The 25188-nt window shown below is 45.5% G+C and overlaps 1 protein-coding gene across 7 annotated transcripts in view; it reads left to right on the forward strand.

The window, feature by feature from the left end:
* Positions 1-25188, forward strand: part of MCF2L2 (MCF.2 cell line derived transforming sequence-like 2) — a 2345299-nt gene that overhangs the window by 2071211 nt on the left and 248900 nt on the right. For all 7 annotated transcript variants that reach the window (XM_085635348.1, XM_085635350.1, XM_085635347.1 and 4 more), the window contains exon 24: positions 14690-14768. In XM_085635348.1, coding sequence (XP_085491474.1) covers positions 14690-14768 — 79 coding nt within the window. The remainder of the gene's footprint in view (positions 1-14689; positions 14769-25188) is intronic.

Genomic DNA, 25188 nt, shown 5'->3' on the forward strand with positions numbered 1-25188 from the left:
ATGCATAGAATAATATTTTAGAGTATGTTCTGTGCCACCACTGAATTCTATTAATCACTTGAACTGTTTATGAATTAGTGGTTGTTAGAAATGGGATTTCTGGTTGGCTAAGGCTTGCGCCAAAGCCAGGCAGAAACCACCACTCTAGTCAGGGCAAGGGAGTTACACGCCAAAGATAACCCCTGCTCACCCCCTTGGTAGCTTGGCACGAGCAGTCAGGCTTATCCCGCAGGTAATGTGTAAAGCGTTTGCGCAACACACACACACAGCAGCAACACACTAGGCACACCACAAAGGGAACTTCACACAAGGTTATATAAAAAATAGCCTTTGTATTATAAAAACACATTAGAATGCAATCATATACATATATACACTGTCCACACTGGCACGGGCAATATTCACAGGGGATTAAATACAGGACCGGGCCAATCGGGCCACGGTCAGAACCATTAGAATGCAGGTAAGTAAATATAAAACACAACCAGTAACTGCTGGCACAATAATGACCTCAGCATTATCACATTAGGCATAACACATATTAGGGCCAAACCTCATTAGCATACCACGTTACGCAATAGGCATCACAGTAGGCATTACAAGCATAAATACATTATGCAATAACTGTAAGCATGAGTGCCATCACATAAACACATTGGGCATCACATTAGGGCCTTGCGCCCTACCACCATAAACTGGCCCCAAGCCGACTGGCCTTTTCTCTGGGCTCAAATGCCCTATGTCCCGCAATGTCAGGGCTTTGTGCTGCAGATAAAGCAATCTCTCAAAAGGTGCGCAAATGATCAGGCCTAAACGTAGCAGCTTCCCACTACTTGCTGGGCAGCTGTGCAGGCAAAAATGTGTGCACTGGCACCCTCTGTCCTCCACTGGGACTCTAACAAAATAAATGTGCCCAAACGTTGCAGCTGCCTTCGCACTCGCAGGGCAGCTGGAAATGGCACGGATACCACTGTGCCCTGTGAGTTCCCTACTGGAACCCTAAACTGAAAATTGCCCCACGGTGCTGCTGCCCGCAACTGCGGTGCAGCTGGAAACAAAACCAGCACTGGCACTCACTATGACACTAAAGCCCCACTCCGGGGCCCACAACATTGCAGTGGCTCGCTACGGCGGCGCCACAGAAGAAAACTTGGCCCCAGCACTGGGGACGAACTGGTCCCCAACGTTCCAGCTGCCCACTGGAATTCGGGGCAGCTGGGAGTGTAAAAAAAAATGAAGCCCTCACTCACCGGGCTTCGTGGATACTCCTCCGGGCTTCGGCTTCCTCTTTGTCGGTAGCTATGTTTCTGATGGATATATCTGCCAGTGGATTCCTCACCTTGTGAATATCCCCTGCACCAGCATTCCACAGAACTTTTTTTCCCCAGCTCTCTACGCCGACGTGGACATCATAATGCTTTGGCTCCGCTCGCGACTCCGTATGATGTCACCGGAGCCATAAGAGAGCCACGTCGGCGTGATGACGTCAGTTCCCTTTTTTCCGCGCCGTCGACGCGTAACGGTTTTCCAGCACTCTCCTGCTACTTTGTAGTCTTGTAGTGGGTTACTGTTTGTGAATTCACCATGTCTTCGACTAGGAAGTCAGGTTTCAAACCTTGTAGGGAATGTGGGGGCCACATGTCAATGACTGACCCCCATGAAGATTGTTTGTGGTGCCTTTCTTCTGACCACGACGTGGAGGACTGTTCCAGCTGCAGAAGAATGAACTCCAATGCCTTGAAGGAGAGAGAGGCGAAACTCTTCATGGCCAAGGCGAAGAAGGAAAAGAGGGGTAGGAAGAAGGAGAGATCGAGGCCTGAGTCGTCGACTTCACACTCTTCGAAGTCGAAGAAGCATCACAAGAAAAGAAAGCATAGCTCTCGGCGCCGTTCTTCGAAGAGTAAGACTTCAAGATCGCCGTCGCCTCGACTTCGAAGTAAGGATGTTGTATCTCCTTCTCCATCTCCTAGGAAGTCTCCAGAGAGGTCACCTATGTCGAAGCGGACTCCGGCGCGGTCCCCGGCGCAGTCTCCGGCGCAGTCACCGGCGCAGTCTCCGGCGCCAGTGGAGTCTTCTGCTTCTGACGTCGAGCAGGAACAAGAGAAAGAGCTTTCTCCAGAGCCGGCTGATCCTGCGGCGCCTGTTGAGGAAATTTCGGCTCCGGTTCCAGGTACTCCTCAGCCGGATTCAGGATCAATCCCATATCCGCAGATCCCGACTCCGAGTGCGGATTCGATGCATTTTCTTAATGCGATGTATGGGATTTTTCAACAGGCTGCCTTCCCATCCGGCGCACCATCTGGTCCTGTGGGTCCTATGGCATACACCTTGGGAGTGCCGCAGCATTATGCTCAGGCCCCATTTATGCCATTTTTGCCGATGGCTCCTTCGTGACAGTTTCCGGCACCGTCTGGTGATCCATCTCGGCTTCGTTTGGATCGGCCTTCTTCGGAGCCCTCCTCGACGCCGTTGCTGACTCCCTCGGCTCCACGTCCGGCGCCGCCGACTCCGACGCCGCCGACTCCATGTTCGGTTCCACCGACTCCGCGTACGGCGCCGCCGATGCCGGTTCCTCGGATCCGTTCAAGGAGAGAGGCCCATAGAGTCTTGGAAGAGGAGCGTTATAGGGAGGAAGTGGAAGAAGGTGAGGTGGATACATCTTCTGACGACTTTGAAGGCATTCAAGATGCTAGTGGTCTTGATACAACTCCGGAGTGGGAGCATTCTTCTACTAGATCCTCACCACCGCAAGAACTGGCTCCCTATCATTTAGTTATTAAGAAGGCCGCAGAGTTGGTGGACTTGCAGTTACCCTCTGCTGAATATAAGCCAAACCTTCTAACTGAAGTCCTACATTCGCCAACTTCAACTGTTGAACCCTTGTTGCCTTTTAATGAGGCTATCTTGGAGCCAGTTATGGACGTCTGGCGTAAGCCACTCTCTTCGCCGGCAGTCTCCAGACAGGTGGCAAGGAGATATAGGGTGGCTCCTGGGGATCCAAGTTTTCTTTCTTCCCACCCTTCCCCATAAAGCCTGGTGGTGCAAGCTTCATGTTCGAAGCATTCTTCAGGCGCCTTCCCTCAGACTCCTGCGGCTAGGGAGTCTAAAAAGACTGATCAAGCAGCTAAAAAGACCTTTTCTTCAGGGAGCATGGCGCTTAAATCTACTAATGCCACCTGTTTACTAGGGCGCTACGTTCATGCTCTGATGGACTCTATGAAATCATTAGCCCCTAAGCTGCCAGAAGGAGATAAAGTTTCTTTTATGGAGGTGGTCACTGACACTCAGGCTGCTGCAAGGCAGGTAATTCAGTCGGGACTTGACACGGCTGATTCTGTGGCAAGAATAATGGGATCTTCGATAGCCACTAGGAGGCAAGCGTGGCTTCGTTCTTCTGGCTTCTCTACTGATGTTCAAGCCACTTTGGTAGATTTGCCTTTTGACGGAGAGAAACTTTTTGTCGAAAAGGCTGATTCCGCCTTGCAAAGATTTAAAGAGAGCAGGGTAACGGCGAAATCTTTAGGATTACAGACTCCTGCTAAGGGATCTGGTCTTAGGAAATTCAGAGGCTTTGGGATATCCTCATTTCGTTCCTTCCGGCAGCCTCAGCAGCAGCAGCAACAGCAGCAGCAGAATCCCCTCTATAGGTCGTATAGAGGAAGGCAAAGGGGACGGAGAGGTTCTGGCCGCAACCCATCTTCATCTTCTGCCTCCTCTGCTCCAAATGAAGCTTCAGGGAAGCAGCCCTAGATCCCCCATCCTAGATCATGTGAGACCTGTGAGGGGTCGGGTGTCCCACTTTCTGCGAGGTTGGAAATCTGTTACAACCGACCTTTGGGTTTTAAACCTCGTAGAGACTGGGTACGCCCTTCCCTTTCGGGAGTTTCCTCCCCCTTACCCTCCTTGCCAGGGTTACTGCTCAGAAGACCATCTGTTTCTTCTGCAGAAGGAGGTTCTAGCTTTGCTTCAAAAGGGTGCGATAGAGGTGGTTCCAGAGCAGGAAAGGGGTCAGGGATGCTACTCCCGGTATTTCCTGATTCCCAACAAGGACGGCAGATTGCGTCCGATCCTGGACCTCAGAGTCTTGAACTTTTACCTGAAACAGGAGAAATTCAAGATGCTGACCCTTGCGCAGGTTCTTCAAGCATTGCAGCAAGGAGACTGGATGGTGTCGATCGACTTGCAGGACGCGTACTTCCATGTCCCAATCCTGAAGTCGCACAGGAAGTATCTCTGTTTTACGGTTGGGTCGCAACATTACCAGTTTGCGGTCCTCCCGTTTGGCCTTACTACCGCACCACGAGGCTTCACGAAGGTGATGGCAGTGGTGGCTGCTCATCTCAGGAGGTCGGGGATTCCAGTTTTCCCCTACCTGGACGACTGGCTTCTGAAGGCAGAGTCCCCAGAGATGGTGCAACATCATCTGCAGGTAACATCTCAGCTGTTATTCGACTTGGGTTTTTCGATCAATGTGCCCAAATCTCACCTGGTGCCCTCTCAACGCAACCTGTTCATAGGGGCGGTACTGGACACTACTGTGTATCGAGCATTTCCTCGTCCTCAAAGAATTCTCAATATTCAGGAGATGATCCCTTTATTCCTCAATGGAGCGGTTGTTCCAGTTCTGAAGGTCCTTCGTCTGCTCGGTCTGTTCGCTTCCTGCATTCTGTTGGTCAACCATGCACGCTGGCACATGAGGGCGCTCCAGTGGTGCCTCCGCAGGCAGTGGTATCAGCACAACGGGGATCTCAGGAAATCGATCAAGATCTCCAGAGAAGCTGCGGCGGATCTGTCTTGGTGGAGCGTGGGGGGCAATCTGTCTCAAGGAAAGCCCTTCCATCTGCCTCCATCGGTGGCTACAGTGATAACGGATGCCTCGACCCTAGGGTGGGGTGCGCATCTGGGGGATCTGGAGATCAAAGGACTTTGGTCTCCAGAGGAAAGGTTGCTTCACATCAACCTTCTGGAATTGCGGGCGATTCATTTGGCACTCAAGGCCTTCCTCCCTTCCCTTCGCGGTCAGTCTGTTCAAGTCCTGACGGACAACACTACCGCGATGTGGTATGTCAACAAGCAGGGAGGAGTAGGGTCGCGTTGTCTCTGCAGAGAGGCTCTGCGTCTATGGTCCTGGGCTCAGGACCATCAGATTTGTCTGATGGCAAATCATCTGGCCGGGGTGCTGAACGTACGTGCGGACAGTCTCAGTCGGCAGTTCTCCGCCGACCACGAGTGGAGGCTCCATCCGGAGGTGGTTTGTCACGTTTTTCGGACGTAGGGGACTCCTCGGATAGACCTATTCGCCACCCGCGAGAACGCGCACTGCCCGTCATTTTGCAGTCTCCAGTATCCGATGCAGGGAGCGTTGGGGGGCGCGTTTTAGTTGAGTTGGGGCTCACAACTCCTTTATGCGTTTCCTCCCATACCCTTGATTCCTCGGGTTCTGAGGAAGATTCGCCAAGACCGGACCCAAGTTATTTTGGTCACCCCGGATTGGCCAAGAAGGGTGTGGTACACAGATCTTCTCCACCTCTCCTCGTGCCCTCCGCTCCGTCTCCCTCTGAGGGCAGACCTCCTCTCGCAGTCGGAGGGGCAGGTTCTACACCCCCACCTCCAGAGCTTACACCTTCATGCCTGGAGATTAAACGGGGCAACCTGAATTCCTTCTCTCTCCCGCCTGATGTGGTGGATGTTATTTTATCGGCCAGGCGACACTCCACCAAGTCCATTTACTCATATAGGTGGTCTAGGTTTGTTAAATGTTGTGGAGAGAGATCCATTGACCCTTTAAAAGCCCATCTTTCTGATGTGCTTCAGTTTGCTCTTTCCCTGGCTCAGCAGGGCTGTGCTGTGGCCACGGTCAAGGGCTATCTATCGGCCTTATCGGCTTTTCTATGTCTTCCTGATCAACCGTCATTATCTCCTATTGTACTAAGGTTTATCAAAGGACTTACAAACAGGTTTCCACCTACTCCTTTTGTAATGCCACAGTGGGACCTTAGTTTTGTCTTAACTTTTCTGATGGGGTCTCCGTTTGAGCCTCTTCATAGTTGTCCTTTGAGGCTGTTGTCCTTTAGACGGTCTTTCTTGTAGCCATAACCTCGGCAAGGAGGGTGAGTGAGCTTCAAGCTCTTAGTTCTAAACCCCCGTTTTTAACATTACATGCTGAAAGGATGGTACTCAGTACCAGGGCTGCTGGTCTCCTGCCTAAAGTAGTTACTCCGTTTCATTTGGGGCAGTCTATTACTCTCCCTGTTTTTTATCCACCTCCTCATCCCTCCAAAGAGGAGGAAAGGCTTCATCGTCTGGACCCAAAAGGAGCTGTGAGCTTTTACTTGGACAGATCGAAAGACTTTCGTTTGGACGATCAGCTTTTCGTGGGATATGTTGGACATTCTAAAGAAAAAGCTGTGCACAAGCGCACTCTGTCCAGATGGATCATCCTGGCCATCAAGATCTGCTATGCCCTGGCTGGTAAGGTTCCTCCTGAGGATATTAGAGCTCATTCAACTAGAGGTAAGTCTTCCACCTCTGCTTTGGCCAGGGGTGTTCCTGTGGCAGACATTTGTAAGGCCGCGACTTGGGCCTCCCTCCATACTTTCGCAAAGCATTATTGCTTGGACTCTGAGATGAGGAGGGAGGGTCACTTCGCGCGCTCTGTTTTGCAGGACTTTTTGGTATAGGAAGGTGGACACCCTCCTCCGGGACTAGGACTATTGTGGGATTCTATTCACAAGGTGAGAAATCCACTGGCAGATGTATCCATCAGAAGAACAAGTTACTTACCTTCGGTAATGCTTTTTCTGGTGGATACAGTATCTGCCTGTGGATTCCTCACTGGCCCACCCGCCTCCCCGTTGTCCACCTTTGTATACCCTAAAGGATGCCTTGCTTGACATGTTGTTTTTTCTGGTACACTTATAGTAAATGCGGGAAATATCCTTTACCACGCAACCATTACAACGCGGTATGGTTACATCGCGGTCGTGACAACGCAAGTCGTTACTTGCACTGGAGGGCGCTCTAGACTAAGGAATAGTGTGAATTACTATTCCAACACCTTCCCTACTGTACGTAGACTGGAGTTGGAATAGTAATTCACACTATTCGTAAATCCAGTGCCCTCCAACGCAAGTCGATGTAATGACTTGCGTTGTCACGACCGCGATGTAACATACCGCGTTGTGATGGTACGCGTTGTATCATCATACATCCAGTAAATGCTGTTGTTCCTTAGCTTTCCTTTTTGTATATGTACTATGTATATTTGTTCGAATGTTGTATACTGTGTATACTTTGAATCTGTTGTCCGTCCACCTGTTCGCCTCGGCGGCACGGAAATAATGGGTGGAACTGACGTCATCACGCCGACGTGGCTCTCTTATGGCTCCGGTGACGTCATACGGAGTCGCGAGCGGAGCCGAAGGATTATGATGTCCACGTCGGCGTAGCGAGCTGGAGAAAAAAAGTTCAGTGGAATGCTGGCGCAGGGGATATTCACAAGGTGAGGAATCCACAGGCAGATACTGTATCCACCAGAAAAAGCGTTACCGAAGGTGAGTAACATGTTCTGTGGGGCTCTGCTACCTCACCGGCCGCCACTGCTGCACGCCGTACCGCTGCCTCTTCCTCCCAGGACTCCGGACTTCACCCGGGCCCCCTCCTGGGACCCGGGTCTTCGATGCTGAGCCCGTGAGGCTCCGGGCCTCCTGCTTCCTGTGGACGGCTTCTGGGACCCGCCCACAGCCAGGCGGACTCTGCCTGACTTCTGGGTCGCCGCGGGCAGCGCAGCGGCCCTCAGTGCTCTTGGTGGCCGCGGCCTCACGCAGGGAGACACAAACCGGCGGGGTGGGCTCCCGCTCCGGTTTAAAAAGTATAAGTATGCAGGGTGGGCTCCCGCTAGAAAAATAAGCAGGAATGCGAGGTGAGCACCCGCCGAAGTTTTCACAACACGGGGTGAGCACCCGCTCTCCTTTTAAAACTATAGGCAACGCGGGGTGGGCACCCGCCAACTAGCGCCGCATGTGGGGTGGGCACCCGCCATTTTAAATTACCATAAAGCGGGTAGGCTCCCGCTCATCACCTCAAAGTGGGGTGGGCTCCTCTCGGCACTCGGGAGGGGGAATCCCCACATTAGGATTCCCTTGAGGTGCGTTGCAGCTCCGTGCTGCAGAGCTCACACGCTCTCCTCTAGGAAAATAGAGCGCACACGAGGCGCTATGCCCTCAATAGTTCCAGGGCAAAGACTGGGCAATAAAGAAAAATAGCGCTCACAAGGCGCTAGGAGCCACAGCCCCAGCCAGCAGAGTGTTCTTGGTGCTGGGGAGAGCACAGCCCAGCACAGCCAGGCAGGCCAGCACGCAGGGACCCCCAGGAGACAGCAGCTGGGTCCCGCGGCAGTTCCTCCTGGCAGAGTGTCCCCCCAAAGTAAGAACAAGCACAACAAACCTCATGGGGTCACAGCCCCTTTACTTATAATACTTCGCTCCTTTGTTTGCAGTGTAGGGCTTGGGGAACCAGATGCAACTGGTTCAGGGGGGAATTGGAGCACTTTGTTTACAAGGCTCCTCCTCCCCCTTTGTCAGGTGGGGGCTCGTCATCAGACACACCACAGGGGGGCGGAGCCAGCATTCACTAGGGCAGGCACCCTCCTATTCAGGGACCAGGGACCTCCCCTCCCATTACTCAGAATGCAGATGTCCCTACTCAGCCTAGCGCTGACTCTCCCTGCTCCTCCTGGAGCCACCCACACCTCACCAGCCCCTGTCACTCAAAAGCCAGACATGCAATTCACATAAGGCGGGCAGACACATAGCACAGAGAAATGCCAACTTTTAAAAGTGGCATTTCTCCACCAGTCACCATAAATCTGCGCACACCATCGCGCAGCATTTATCCTCACTAGTTCATACATACTAAACATAGTAAACTCGACCCTGCACGCCTCTCATACCAAGAATTACCATAGACTCACTTATCCCCGATGCATTCCTATGGGAGGGCAGGCCAATCTCACCACACGCACTCAGAGAGGCAGGCCAATCTCACCACACGCACTCAGAGAGCGCACGCACTTTACACTGGACAGCAGTGCTAAAGTGCCTAGAGGCCTAGAGGCCTAAAACCACCAACACTACACAGGGAAAAGGCTAGGAGACAGGCAAAAAGTTTAGGGGTGAACCTGCCAAAAGGGCCTAGTCCAACAGTGGTCAGGAACACTTAGGGGGTTATTACGATGTTGGGTGGATGGACAGCGTTGCGGTCTGGAACCGCCCAACCTTATGTTGGCGGTTCCGACCTCAATATTAATATATAACCGCCCATAGTACGGGCGAAAACATCAATTTCACCATGGCAGCTTGTGCGATGACCAGAAAGGCCCACAGCACAAGCTACCATAGTTAAATGGATGTTTGGAAACATCCCTGCACCGTGTGGTAAGCACCTCACGGCACTGTGTGGCAGGCACATCACAGTCCCTGACACATGGTGCAGGGATGTTTAGGGGGGCACCATAGGTGCCCTCCAGGCTCCATAGCAGTGGGCCAGGGGGGAATGGGGAACTGCTAGCGGCCTCCAAAGTCACTTTCCGACAGCCTTTCCATGTCGGGCGACATGGAAAGGCATTCAGAAACCGACATTGTAATCCCGATGGCGGAGCTGAGGCTGGCTCCACCGTCATTCATGGGATTACAATTTTGCTCCTCTTCCGATGGGCTCTGTGAGCCCGTCGGAAGAGGAGCAGAATCCCCCCGCGAGTTTCCCTCCAATCACCGTCATCGTAATATGACGGTCGGAGGGAAACCCTAGATGTCGGGCAGAAAGCCCCCAACAAACTGTCTGAGGCTTTCTGCCCGACATCAAAATCAGGCTCTTAATGTTAATGTGCTGTATAATTGCTATTTGAAAAATGTAATTAAACATGCTGTTTGGCTTCACTTGATAATTTAAACATCAAATAAGTGAGTGGATAAGTTAATAATGTTATTTTCTTCAGGCATGCTAAAATACGTGGCATGTCCAAGTAGAGTCTTTGTTGCAAGCCCATTTAGGGAAATGACATAACAATAATCTCCATTAAAACTTCCACTTTCTTCATTACAGTGCTCACTTAGTTGTGTATATACCCTTTTGACAGGCTGTAAGCTTTCCTACCCAATTTCATTAACTTCTCCCATTTTAGGGAGCACCCGCTTCTTATGACCTCTAATGAGTTTCACTAAAGTAGGGACTGTGTAAGTACTGTGACAAGTGAAAGTAGGTCTGTGCGTTATATTTAAGTAACTTAGGCCCTGATTCATATTTTGTTGGTCGGGCAGTTGTTCAGGCAGTTCGACAGACTAAATTTCTCCGTTGCCTTAGTGGAGGTCCTGACCGCCAAATTTATAAATGACCATCAAGCTGGCAGTCATTTATAACGCATTGACAGGAACTGACATCACAGTGGTTCCTGTCAATGAAAATCGCTGTTTGGTGCAGGACTGTAACAGTATTTTCTTTTTGAAAATAAACTATTAATCCTCCCCTCGCCATGGGAGTAATATCCTATGACCGGGGGAGCATTTTTTGATTTTAATTTTCCCAAACCTTAGCGCTAACAGGCAGTAAAAAAATGGCTTTATGCCTGACTATCCTGATTGGGCGGGCGGACATGTAGCCATTTCTTTGACGACCCTTACTCCATCGGGCCATCAGAGAGGTTTGGACGGAATAGTCACAGCTTTAGCCAAACCAAAAGGTCCACCTACATTTAAATCAGGTGGGCGGACCTTCATGTTGGTGGTTGCAAAGGCGACTGGGTACACATACACCGATCATTCAAATTGACCGTAGGTATTCCAACATTTTCTTGTCACTGTACTCAGTAGCGACATACGAAAGTGGTAGTTGTCTACAAATGCAATTTCAAGAAAAATTACCTATTCACTGGTGTCGCAGAAAAGGCTTCCAGAATGCCATGCAGAGTTGAATTTTGGCAGAGATAGGACAACAGTAGATCATTTTCACTTGTTGGGCCTCATCGCTGAGGTACAGCCTAATTTCCATGGCACTGTGAGCCACAGGACCCAACCCTGTGCATACCCATCCCAGGTAAGGTGTTATATTGAGATGATCAAAGATTGCTGGGTGGAATTTAGTGTGATCCAAAAAAAGAGATAACCTGAAATGCGCCCAATAGTAGTTACCAGACTCTGAGATTAATAAGCCGCAACCAGTTCTGACCCTTTTCTCTCCATTAATCCCAGAGGCCTAACTAGGCCTCCTTGAATCTGGCTCCTTCTTTAAAATAGAATCACATGTCCAATGATTACAGATGCTTATATTTTGCCTGGTACTGCCGGTAAGATACTGGTGTACGTTTGAAGAAAATCAAGTATCGCTTTGGGCACTAGCAACCCGCAACAGAAGGAAATAAAGGCAGTGTGCCTGAAGTGAATGAGGACAAATATTTAAGTGACCAAAAAGCATCTATTGAGAGATGGCATCCCATCAAATGTTCTTTGGATCTAATCAATGTGACAGTTGCAGAACCAGTCAGAATTTTGGATAACCTCGAAACAGATGTCAAAGATCTCAAAGAAGAAATACAAGTATGTACAAAAAAGAAGAGTGGTCCACTGTTCTTGAGGACATTAAAATCAAACCAAAGGCCTACAAGAAAGAGATTGAAACTGGGAAGCTCTAAATATTCTGAAGATATACACTAGACTACAAAATGTGTATCGTCTATACCTGGCAATAATATTGTGGGAATGAAAAATACACAGTACAAGCCAAACAGAAACTAGTGGTGGTGAAGAAGCATCCAAAAGAAGTGAGGAATCATCCAGTTTTAACAGCACACTTACCATGACGAACGGGGAAGCCAGAAACAATGCTAGTAAAGATGCAGTACCAAGCTCCGACAAACCTGATAATGAGACCAATCTTCATAACACTAGTACGACTATTCTAACAACAACAAGAAATGACTTGATGCAATTTCAAGAGCAATCATGCACCAACAGATCCTCTATGCCTTTTTTTAGAATGTTGGAAACGGCCCTTTTTGCAGGGTTATCCCCAAACTTTTTGCTTCTTCCTCCTTTATTTTTTCTGACCCGTGGTTGTTGGCAATAGGACTCTGGGCACTTTACCACTGCTGATCAGTGCTAAAGTGCATATGCTCTCTGTATAAATTGTTATATTGATTGGTTATCCATGATTGGTATATGTGTTTCACCTGTTAGCCCCTAGTAAAGTGCACTGCGTGTGCCAGGGCTGGTGATTCAAATGCTACTAGTGGGCTGCAGCACTGATTGTGCCACCCACAGGAGTAGCGCTAAAATGATGTCTTAGGCCTGCTTGCAGTGCCTATGTGCAGTCCAGGACTGCCATGTCGACCTGGCCAGGCAAAAGACTCACCAGAAAAGAAAAGGGGAAGACATTTGAGGAGGAAAACGATAAACTTGTAATAAAAATATCAAGCACTTAACTGAGTTGCTGAAAAACATTTTACATAAAGCCACTTCCCTCATTCCTTCTAAAGACTCGCCATTATACAGTACTGAGATTAAACTATACAAATTCATGTGAAACTTAATATAGAGATAATGTGTTTCCATTTTACCGGCTCGAGGTCAGCAGCCATAGACCACTTTACATTGAATTCAAACCTACTTCATTTGAAGCACCGGCCATCTCTTCGACAATTCAGTTAAAATGCTTTTAAAAGACCCCTCATTCAATATAGCAAAAGATCTGGAAATATATCAACCAATGCATGGAAATGCCTCCACATGCACACTATGACAATATGACATTTTAAAGCATCAGATAAAGTAAGGGCTATTTATAATCATGCATATTAACTACTGTAAGAATTTAACTACCCTGCATCTTGTAGACGCCACATTCATTCTTTTCATCCCACAGTCTACATGTGAGTAATACGTACTCTATTGTAGAGCCTTACAAAATGATTGGTTAACAACATTAAATCATATCTGACTCAGTCTTATCCTAGAGCACCTGTTGACTATATGCTACCAAATATCCACAAATATTCGGTTCATCCTCCTTGGAGACCTATCTTTACAGCTAATAGATCTCTACAAGAACCTCTTGGAAAATATGTAGACTTGGTTCTCCAAACAATTGCAAAAGGAACCCAAACATATGTGCAAGGCATTGCTGCGTTCTTCATTAAAATGGAAGAAATTTAAATAGAGAATTTCTCAGACAGCTGATTGTCTAATATGAATCTAACTTTATTACATTTGTGAATTCTCCATCAAGATGGAGTAGAAGCCGTGGAAAACTATTGACTGGGAACAGAAAATGTAGACACAGGTGAGTCATTCCTGCTGGAATTGATAAACTACATTCTGTATCGTGATTACTTTAGTGCTCTTGACAGGTTTCTACATCCAAACAACTGAAACATCCATCAGCTGCCATGGCATATGCAAATACTTACATGCGCAGGTATAAGTAAACCGACATACTGAATAATGATAGGTGGAAACATCCAGAATTTGTTGAGGTTTATTGATGGTCTTTTCATCATTTGTGAAGGTTCTAGGAAAGATTTAGAAAGAAACATTCATAACTTGAATATGAAGCATGAAAGTTAAATTTTACATACATCGTTAAAAAAACAGATATAGTTTTTAGATGTTCAAGTGCTATTAATACCAAATAAGTGGTAAACACCATTCTACATTGATAGAAATGATTTGGTTAACGAAAAAATGCTATCACTTATGTAGTTCTGGTATCTCTAAAGCGCGAGCTGAATAGAGGGATTGTTGTTACAGATCCTGGGGACTTAGGCATGGGTTTTTTATGTATGATGTCATCAGTTAAATCCTTAACAAACATTTGATTGTGATGAGTAGATAACAGAACTTTGCTTTTAGTTAGGTAAAAAGACACTACAGTAAAGGTATTAAATAGGAACATGGTGCTATGTATGCCTGTCACCAGGTTCATGATTTACAGCAGACTAAGGACGATAACCAGGAAGACTGGACTGAAGTAACAAAAATGACTAATTAGTAATTGTATCCTTATGGTTTTCCTGAAGCAAACCACCTTACGTCATAAGTAATTGTAGCTGTTTATATTTAACTACACTCCCTACTTTGAAGGAGCGTATCTGTAAACCCACTATATTTTCCAAATCCCTGGATTAACCCAACTTTGTTGAATTGACCCTTTTAATTGTGAACAGAGTAGTTCTAAGCAGGATTACTCATTGTCATTTATTAATGTTTTTAAACTGATGTTTAGTTGTACAATGGAAATAAAATCTTGGGGGCCGATTCACAGAACTAATCTGAGATAAAATCCTAAAGTTCCTACTTTTGGTATTCACAGAAGGCATTTAAGCGTTTAGTAGTCGTAAAGTTAGGACTCCTAACTTTACTACTACTAGATGCCTTTTGTGAATAACAAAAGTAGTAAGTTTAGGAATTTATCTCAGACTAGTTCTGTGAATCGGCCCCTAGGTCATGTTGTAAACATCATGCTAACATGTCAACCTAAGTTAGACAGCGTATGTCAGGAAGCAGTATAAAAATGAAACGTGGCAACAATTGTAAACCTTATTAACATCATGTGTATCTTAAAGCTAATAACAATTTACAAAAATAACATGTTGGTTTCTCCACAATAAACAATGTCTTATATTTTTTCAAATGTGTTTTAGGCAACTTCTGTTGAATTAAAAAATCTATGGGTGTCTGAAATCAGAAAAGTTCTAACAGGACAACTGGAAGCTTGTAGAGGTAGGAAAGAATGTTTGTTTTGTTAGATTATGCTATGCCACCTACCACGATTTCTGTAATTTGAGAATTTCTTTGTTCTTAGGCTGTGAAGCGCGTTATTTAGAAAAGTGGATTAAAATTAAGCAGATTTCTTTCATTTTCTTTATCTAGTTTGGATCCTTTCATTTTCAAATTCTTGGAATAGGTCCGATACACAACAGAGACTGAAATGAACTGCTTTGTGCACTTGAACGCCTATCATTGTTAAAAGTCCTCCTGTTCTGCATCGTAGAACTTGTATCGATAGGCAAAAACATTTGAATATTCCCTCCTGCTTGTGGTGGTTCAATAACACTTTTACAGCATAAAAATCATTGTATCATTATAGTGAATGTCTAACGTTGTTTAATGCGGTGGTTATAACATCCTATCTGAACCTGAATTTACCAAATTTTAAATGTTTTCTTTTTCGAAATTCTACCTAGTTAAGTTGGAATAATACTCAAAACCAGATTCCAACATCATCCTTGGCTGCCTAGGAAAAATGAATATCACACAGGGCATGATTACTAGCCTTAGTTAAGCTGAAAAGAGGCACAACTTAATTAAGAGAGAGCAGATTCCATATGGCTCAGCAGTCTCACTTGTGTTTTTCTAGCTCGTGTGAGAGGGATCTCAAAACTCTGCTTGGGTTTTATCACCTGTTTTTTTAAACAGAGTTTTCTTTTAATCTTCTTGTACCTTTTCAAGTTTGTGGTAGCTTTTCTTTACAGAAACTCCATTGTGGTTACAGGGTTTGTGACGTGCCCCTGATGTAGACCAAAGAAAGCTGCCCATGACCGACATGGAGTGTGTGTAGTGTGTCCCCCATCCATGGATGTGGGTTTTGTCAAAAATAAAGAGTACACTGAAGCTTAGCTAGAGAATCCACCCCTGGAGAAAGAGGAAGAGGACTTAAACAGCAAAGGAGAAAATGATTGACCTGCCAGGGAAGGTGCTCCTTCGATTGTGACCCAGCTGTCAGCCCATCTCTCAATCCATAAGAACTCACACTTTCAGATCCACTGAAAAGAGTAGCCATAAGAAGTAATGGTACTCCTGACACGGGCCCTAATCTCGATCAATGTCAAAAGCCTTTGCATCAAACACAAGTATGGTGATGATGTGGTCTTTTTCAAGAATAGGACATCGTTCATAATGGGGACATGGAAGACACTATTCTATGCTGGTGTCAACTAATTCAACATTGGATATTGCAATGATATGGTATCAGGGTGTCGCAGGGTGGCTAAGCTCAAAATTGTATGCCCTTCTTGCCGCAAGAATATTAGGTGCTATGAATTATGGATTGTATTATGCTGCTGCACAGCTTCTGTGGCGGATCCACTGGCTTACGGAGGTAGAGTTGAGGGGTTCTAATATCTTGCGTTGGCTCATAACACAGGTAGGATGACTGCTCCAGCAATATGCTCATGACAGTGCAGTAGTGGGTATGGAACACATATATCCATCTGAGGGCGAGGCAGATCACTCATGCACAAGAGTTACCCCTGTTGTGGGTACTTGAATGCTATTGGCTCACATTACATCATAATATCCATCCATCGATGGAGTCGGGATCCAAAGGTGGGTGAATCTTTTCAATAATGGAGTGCTGATTTCTTTTGAGGAGCTGAAAGGAATCTATGTCCTGTGCCCTGGCAATTTGTTTCTGTAACAAGCACTCAATGGTCATCTCTCTCAAATTTGGCACACCGCTCTCAAAGTCTCTCCTTGGCTGCGGGTGGCATTAACACATGGGTCTAGGGGAAAGACGATAACTGAACAAGATACAGCCATTGCAATTGCACTTGGACTTGACCAATATTAAAAGGCGTATTTAGGCAGTGTTAAGATAGTGTTGAAAATGTTTAGATTGAAATGCACATCATGAAGCCCCCGCTTTAGCAGCCACAATGGGTGGAGTTCTTGATGGGCCTCTTCTGTCTGCAACTCGGTAGAAAAAGTCTCATGAATAACTTGAAAGGGTAGGTAAGTGAAAGGATGGATGGATGAGTGTGTAAGTAAAACGGTGGAAGGATAGGTGAGTGAAAGAGTTGATCAATAGATGGATGAATGACTGAAAGGATGGATGTAAGTAAGAATGAATGGATGAGTGAATAGGATGGTGGATAGATTAATGGATGGATGAAAGGGTGGATGGATGGATAAGTGAAAGAATGAATGGATGAATGAAAGGGATGGTGGATGGATGGATGGAAGGGTGGAAGGATGGATGGAAGGTAAGAGAATGGATGAATGGATAAGTGAGTGAAAGTATGGATGGCTGAGTGAAAGGATGGGTGAGAGAAAGGGAGGATGGACTAATGAATGGTTTGAAAGGGTGAATGGATGGATGGAATGAAAGGGTAGATGATGGATGAGTGAAAGAATGAATGGATAAATGAAAGGATGGATGAGAGAAAGGATGTATGAGTTAAAGAATGGATGAATGAGCGAAAGGGAGGGTGGGTGGATGGATGGCTGGAAGAAAGGATGGATGGATGAGTAAAAGAATGGGTGTATGAGTGAAAGGAACGGTAAATGGATGATTGAGTGAGTGAAATCATGAATGGACTTCTGAGTGAAAGGATGGCTGGATGAGTGAAAGGGTAAATGGATTGATGTGTGGCTGGGTGGATAATAAGGTCTTTGGGTGAGTAGAAGGGTGGATGGCTTAGTAAAAGGGTGGATGGATGAGTGAGTGAAAGGGAGGATGGATGGATGGAGTGAAAGTGGATGGATGGAAGAGAGAAAGGATAGATGGATGGATGAATGCCTGAAAGGATGGATGGATTGCCGAATGAGTGAATGGTGAATGCATAGATGGATGACTGAATGGGTGGATTGCTAGCTAGATGGATGGATAGATAGGTTTGGAGATGGATGAATAGGTTTGAATATGGATGGGCGAATGGACGGAATGGTGAAAGACAGATTGCTGGATCAAAGAATGAATTGAAGCCTGAAAGTAAAGGTTAAATGGTGGCTATCAGCAGGTGGATGGAATGATGAAAGGTTGAATGGATAGATGTGTTAGATGAATAGCTCTTCACGGGAGGGTCATGGTTAGATTAAAGAGACAAGAGAGCTCTTCAGGGGAGGTTTGTGATGACTTGCTTCGTTTGCTTGGCACCATAAGAATTTAGGTGCAAAGTGGGGGGTATTTTAATTTTCTGGCTAATCCCTTGGTCAACGTCCAGCCACCTAATATCCCACTGGTCAAGTTAGTTGTTACAGAAAGCTTTAATGTCAAGGTGACTTCTGCCATTCTCACCATCCTGATGGAGTGCCCAGATTAGCCTTCACTGCCAGTCATTGTAATATCGTCTGATGGCCTAGTTCAAATGCCTTTAAACCTCAGCGGCTTCCCGCTGTGCAGCACAGCTTTCATGCAACAGAGAGTAGGATTATGGACTCAGCATACTACAGTGGATCAAACCACCACCTGCCTAATTATTATTATTATTTTTATTAACAAGCTTTTATAAAGCGCAACATTCACAGCTACAGGTATCATGGCGCTGGCATATTGCCTGTCAACACAGAACATATTCTCAAGTCTGCCACAGAGGGTTTGGTCAGATTCAAGTTTCTACTTAGTGAAAAGCCATGTGTTTAGGCTCCTCCTGAAGCCTCCTGAAGCTGTACAAATTTCCATTGGTTCTGAAAGAGACTAGTAATTTGTTCCATAGTCGATCTGCCTTAACCTGGAAGGACCTACTGCCAGACCTTGCCTTCCTGAAACTTGGAACACAGACTAGGTTAGCTGACGTGGACAAAGGCATCTCTGAGATCTGCAGTGGCTGAATTTTCTTTGCAGTAATGCAGGCCCCATACCATTTATGGCTTTAAAGACTACACACATGGCTTTAAAGACACATCTTTCTTTAACTGGTAGCCTGTGAAGCTCTCTTAAGCTGCCGGAAGCAGAGGCAAATCTAGATTTTTTAAGTGCAAGTTTTGCTGCCATCGCTTGCACCCTGTCTAGACTTTTCAGTAAGTAGTCTGGGGTTCCAAGCAGAAGTGCGTTGCAATAATCGATCCTACTTAGAACTGTGCATTGTACCACCAGCTTCCTTGCAGGCTGTGAGAGTAGTAGAACAATCCTTCTTAGGTTTATCATCAGCCCTTAGCAGGTAACTGCTGTCTTATTAATGTGAGTTTCCACTGATAGGTTTTCCTCCATAGAAACCCCCAGTTTTCTAACTGTCTATGCTGTTTTGGTATTCTCAGTGCTGCTTCAGGGCCAGAAATTGCTCGTCAATGAATAGGACACTTTTGAGAGGGAGCGAATTAAAACTCTGTTTTACTCCTGTTAGTAATCCTCTTAAGCCACTTCGCCATCACTTTTAGACAGATATGTAGTTTATCTGTCTTAGTCGTACAATTATTATCTAGAGACAGGTTCAACTGGATATCCTCTGTATAGTTCACAAACAAAATCCCATATGATTTAATCAGAGTCAGTAAAAGACGTAAATACACTTTAAAAAGAATGGGGCTTAGCACAGAGCCTTGGGGTACCCCATGGGTAACTTCCTTAAAATCTGATCGAAAAGGCAGAAGTGCAATTGCTTGATGTCTACCTGACAGGTATGATTTCATCCAGTTCAGAAAAGTACCATCCAACTTTATCTCTCCCAGTCTGCTGAGTACAATTTGATGGTTGACGGTATCGAAAGCAGCTGACAGATGAAGAAGGTTGATCACAGCAACTCCCTTTCCACTTTCAAGAAGAGACTCATACACAGACACAGCCACCACATAATAAATGCTGACAGCTCCACATGTAACTCCTTCCAGAATTTTGCTGGTGAACAAGAGGTGTTAGCGTGGGGAGCTGAAAAGCTTAACGTCCCATTGGAGATGGCATCAGGTATTGTGGAGACCCTGCAACAAGTATTCAGGTAAGACCCCTGCTTAAACTAGTACCTAGTTTTGCAGATTCTGTGACACCATTGTAAACCTTGTAGTATGAGCTCCCGAGACTTTGATGCCTCTGGATAAGGAGAGCAAGCACTTTAATTTTATTGGAAGAAAGGTTAGAGGAATAACAGTGGTAGCCCTTAAAGGGGCCCATTACATAACACTTTTGAGATAGATGTCTGGGAATTCATGCAGCTGTTCACCTACAACAGGCTTCTCCAACGAGTAGCTTGTGAGCTAATGCTAGCTCTCGAGCTACATGCAAGTAGCGATTCTGTGTGCAGACAGCCTACTAATTTAGAACCTTTTGCTTGGTTGAATTCAAATATGTAAACTAAAACCTGAGCTAAAATGTGTGTATTTTCAGAACTCATTAGCTAATATTTGGGGGGAAAACTGCTGAATTTTCAAAATATATTTAAAGCTGCTATATCACTGATAAATCATGAGGCGTTGGGGAAACAATAATATTACCTTTGTGATAGGGGCATTAAAGCTGTGTCTATTATTTGCTACTCACAAAGAGGCGTTCCATGTAGACAAAACATTTTTACATTACTGCTGTTAATCATAACTGATGAGGTGAGATTGTCACTGCTAGTAACCTTGGAATAGTGGCCACTAATGTAATCTTGTATGATGTTACCACTATTACTACACAAATAATATTAGGAACTCTGGATCACTTTTATTGTCATAAGTAACTCTAATTACATAAAAGTTTGGAAACCCCTGTATTGTGGTAAATATTTAAATTACCTGTACTATTTTTTATGCGGTAAAGTCTAGTAAGAATAACTCAGTCAAAATAAGAGGCAGAATCCGTGGTATTAGAGGTTCTGAAAAGGGCTTTATTCCTTACAAAGGAATTATAGTTCGAACTAGGCAATCTTATTCCATCACCACGAAGGTTCAGGAAGGGATAGGCAATACATTATTGACAAGTAACAATATATATATGAAAAGCATTGCATTAAGACAGATGCAGGAGGCGTAACAGCTGATAATACAGATAAGAATACACATACGTAATGAAAATAGGCGTAAATACAGGCGTATACTAGAAACGTCATTTAAAATGATGTCACAAGTGGGTGGATCCATAAGAGAATCCTGCAGTGTCAGCAGAAATATTTGGCAGAGATGCGCGCGCAGCCGCATGACGTGTGATTGACGTGCAACTAGAGGGTGAAGGGGAATTGACATTTAGCTCTACATGTGGAGACAGAAGTCTGGGGGGTCAGGTCAACCTAATCCCGAATCGTATCTAATATCTTTGTTTAAGGAACTGTTTTATCCAAAAGGAAAGGTCTCTCGGACGGAATCTATTCTATACTGACTGTTAGTGCATGTACAAGCGTCTATGTGTCTACATGAGATGCGAGGGGGCAGGAATCTTCCATGGTAACAGGGGCTATGAATTACTTGCATAAAGACAGCGAGGCCGGGCCCTTTGCTCGGTAGCTGGAAGGATGTTTACCTAAACTACTAGACAGGAATGCATTGGATGAGGAGCGGAGCAGATAACTTGAAGGCTGAATATAGTTTTTGGCAGGCAACAGGCCGCGTCAGGCACCGTTAGCCGCGCAGAGAGTAAGACAAAGTTCATGGACACGGATGCAGGTCCAGGCTGGAGCATTTCAGAGGCAGAAGCAGGAAAAGGCTTGATGACAGAATTCAGGGCCTACTCGCCTGAACTGTAGAACTAGAAAAGTGAACCATATAAAGTCGGTGGCCAATCATACTTAGGAATGGAATATTCGACCCATTCATGGCGGATCTGAAAGAGGGCATGTTGACGTTGGACGCACATGTATTTGCGTCTTCATAGCTGGAACTGGAGGGAACATACATGTACTTGTAGCATGTACATGGAGCCGTTGGGGTCTAAGATAAGGGACATAACTGGTCATAAAATTCATATTTCCTCATTCCCTCCTTGTCCCCTACGGACCCTTATGAAATATCCATTTTCATCAATCCATCAATCTGTTCATATAGCATCATTTGTTCTTCTTTCTTCTTCCGGGATCTTGAATGAAAATTTGAAGGCGGGATACACGATGTGGCACACAGACCACAAATCGCTGGCCCACATTGTAGACACAAGCAGCAACTGAATAGTATGAGAAAGCCAATACCTAGGAAGGATAGGATCCTCCATCCCCAGGCTGACAACACGCTCCAGAACCAACCGGACCAAGTCCAGGTGCCTGGATTCTGGTGTATCTGGCTTACGATTTTATGAAGTCGAGTTATGGCTTTATATACTGACGGCGCGTTTTCTGGTATGAAAACACAGCAACTTGATCCGATGACCCTACAAGCTCCGCCCCTATCGGCCAGAATGACGTCAAGGACAAGACGATTTTGAAGAACAACAATCCGCATCGCAGACTGCTCCTCTGTTAAGTTGCCTAAGGCGGAAGTAGTTTCATTCACTACTGCTTCAAGGGTTCTAGTTAATCTACGTATCAGCTTACTATTAGTGACTGTACCTATGTAGGGAAAGAAACCTTTATTGAAATCTGTATATTGCTCCCATGCTGTTTCAGTGTAGTCGACAATCGGGAGATCTCTCTGCTGTCTATTGTGTGCTAAATGGGTATTCCTATGGTAATCAGGCGGGGCTAGGAAAACAGGTGGCAGAAGGAATGCAATGTAACAGGTACCATCCCAATCTAGGGGTAGGCGTATGTATGCGGTGTGACCACAAATGAAGTAGGAGTGACGAGAAGCTCTAAATGTAGACTTGCCTTTATCACTGAATTCTATTACAGTGGTACATTTACTATGGCCCATGTGTATTGAACCATTCTTTCTTACACATAATTCGCCTCTAACTGGAAATACTGACATAGCGGGCAAGATTGGTGTAGCTTCGGATTCAACATTCAGGATCATGAGATTAAGTGTAAAGTTACCTAATCCATATACTTCATTTTCTAGATCAGTTCCTGTTCTTTTGGGAAATCCCTCCTTGTTAGGGTAGCAGACTTTAAGTAAAACTAGGTTCAGGTTTCCCCAAACCCAGTTGTCTTGATAAACTACTGAATTTGAATCTAGGGAATTAATCAAACTAAACCATGCTCCACAGGAGCCATTGTGTGTGAATGGATACGGAAAGAGGGGCAGAACTCCCTTGTATTTCTGATAGGGAGGGAGTCGGCCACATATCCAACAATTTGTAGCATTGCTGGTCTGATGAGAATGATGTAACATACTAATGAATGTGTTGTTGCGCAGCGCAAATCTATAGGACAACTCATGTGGGGGTAATTCGCTAAAAGAGTGTTCGGCAGTAGCATTGAAAGCACGCTTGGAAATAGGGTAATACATGTGTAATAATATACTGGAAATAATAATCAGAAGACTTAGAAAAAACATAATTAACAATGTCACTATGCAGTGACTACGAAGTGATTTACAGTACGCATGTTTCTTGAGCTGTTCCTGTCTATTTCTCTCTCTATTTCGGTCTAGAGGATACATGTCAGAGACAAATTCAACCGATTCACCTTGGAGAGGACTTAAACAATCAAACTGTCTGACTTGCTAGACCTTAGTTTCAGTTTATAATTCTCCTTTTCTGGTTCATCAACCAGGGGGAGTTTTGAGTCAATCTGTGAGGGAATGCAGGGCTGAAAGTTCGATTCAGTTGGTAGTCCATGAAATTTTTTTATATGGCTCGAGTGCAACCACCCTTTACGTCCCTCAATCTTCACAGCTGTCCTTGTGGTCAATAAGACGAGTTTAGGCGACTGCCAGCGAGGCTCCAGCGGGTTCCTCCTGTCGAAATTTCTTATAAGCACCAGGTCACCTGGAACCACGTCATGGGGCTTCACCTCAGTGTTATCGGGAAAAGCTGCAGCTACCTGTGAACGACAAGATTGTAGTGCAGACATCAAGGAAGCCAGGTAATCTGTCAACATATTACAATCAACATCAGTGATTTTACGAGGTATAGGCGTCCCCCACATATTTGGTGGTCTACCGAAGATCACCTCATACGGGGATAGCCCTGTTCGAGAGTGTGCTACCATTCTCATGTAAAAGAGCGCAACTGGTAAAGCTACTATCCAGTCGACACCTTTTTCTCTACATACTTTGGACAGTCTAATTTTCAAAGTTTGATTATGTCGCTCCACGAGACCTGCTGCCTCGGGATGTCGGACACAGTGGAATTTCCATTGGTAGCCTAACAGAAGTGAAACATGTTTCATTAGCTCGGATGAGAATGGCTGGCCATTATCTGAGTACACGACACGGGGCAAACCATATCGTGGGAAGAATTCTCGAACTAACTGTTTGGCAGTAGTCGGGGCAGTGTAATCTGAGACGGGATACGCCTCTGTCCACCGGGAAAGAGCGCATACAACTACAAGGACATATTTGAATCCTCGACATCGTTCCATCTGGAGGACTTCAAAAGGGTGATCGGGGGGTTGGAATCCACCCTGTTCTACAGGTACGCCTTTTCCTGGATTGAACTGACAACAAATCATGCAGGTACGTACTTTCTGTTTAGCTGCTGCTCGCAAGTGTTTATTGAACCAAATGTGTTGAATACTGTCTAGCATAGCTTTCTCTCCTAGGTGCGCTGGACTATGTATTGTGTTAATGATGACCTGAACCATTGAGTCGGGGAGAAACCATATAGATTTTCCCTTCGTCATCCATCCTTGATCTGTTTGGATCCCTCCTAATTCAGTCCATCTCTTTATTTCTTCTGGTGTAGCATGTGTCTGTATGTCAATTACATCAAGGGCGGGATCCTTAACTGTCATGCAGTGTGTTGGTGTCGGAACTATTGTCTTTGTCGTGTCAGTTGGATGGGTCTGATTCTGAGCAGTCTGTTTAGCTGTTCTGTCAGCTAGGTCGTTACCCTGAGAAATAATGTCAGTCACTTTCGTATGGGCCTTGCACTTCATAATCGATATTGCAGTAGGCAGATGTATTGCATCTAACAGAGCTTGAATAAGGGGACCGTGCTGGATGTGGGCACCGTGAGAAGTTAAATAACCTCTCTCTCGCCAAAGCACGCCGAAGTCATGGACGACTCCGAATGCATAACGGGAATCTGTGTATATGTTGACTTTCTTATTTTTGGCTTGAATACAGGCTTGTGTCAGAGCGATGAGCTCTGCTGCTTGAGCTGACAAGGTATCGATACAATTTGTTTCAATAATTTCAGTGTCTGTTGTGACTGCATAAGCGGCCACTAACTCTCCTGTACTTGTTCTCATGCATGAACCATCTACATACAGTGTCAGGTCTGGATCTGATAATGGAATATCTGTCAAGTCTTGTCTGGGTTTCGTCGTAATAGTAATAACTTCAATACAATCATGTGCCAATGGGTCTGTTCCACTTAATGGCAAAAGTGTGGCAGGATTTAATGTACTACAACGTCTGATTTCTATGTGTGGCTGGAACAATGTCAATTCATAACCCGTCAGTCTTGCTATAGTCA

This window comes from Triturus cristatus, chromosome 11 (assembly GCF_964204655.1).
Source record: "Triturus cristatus chromosome 11, aTriCri1.1, whole genome shotgun sequence".
Taxonomy (NCBI): domain Eukaryota; kingdom Metazoa; phylum Chordata; class Amphibia; order Caudata; family Salamandridae; genus Triturus; species Triturus cristatus.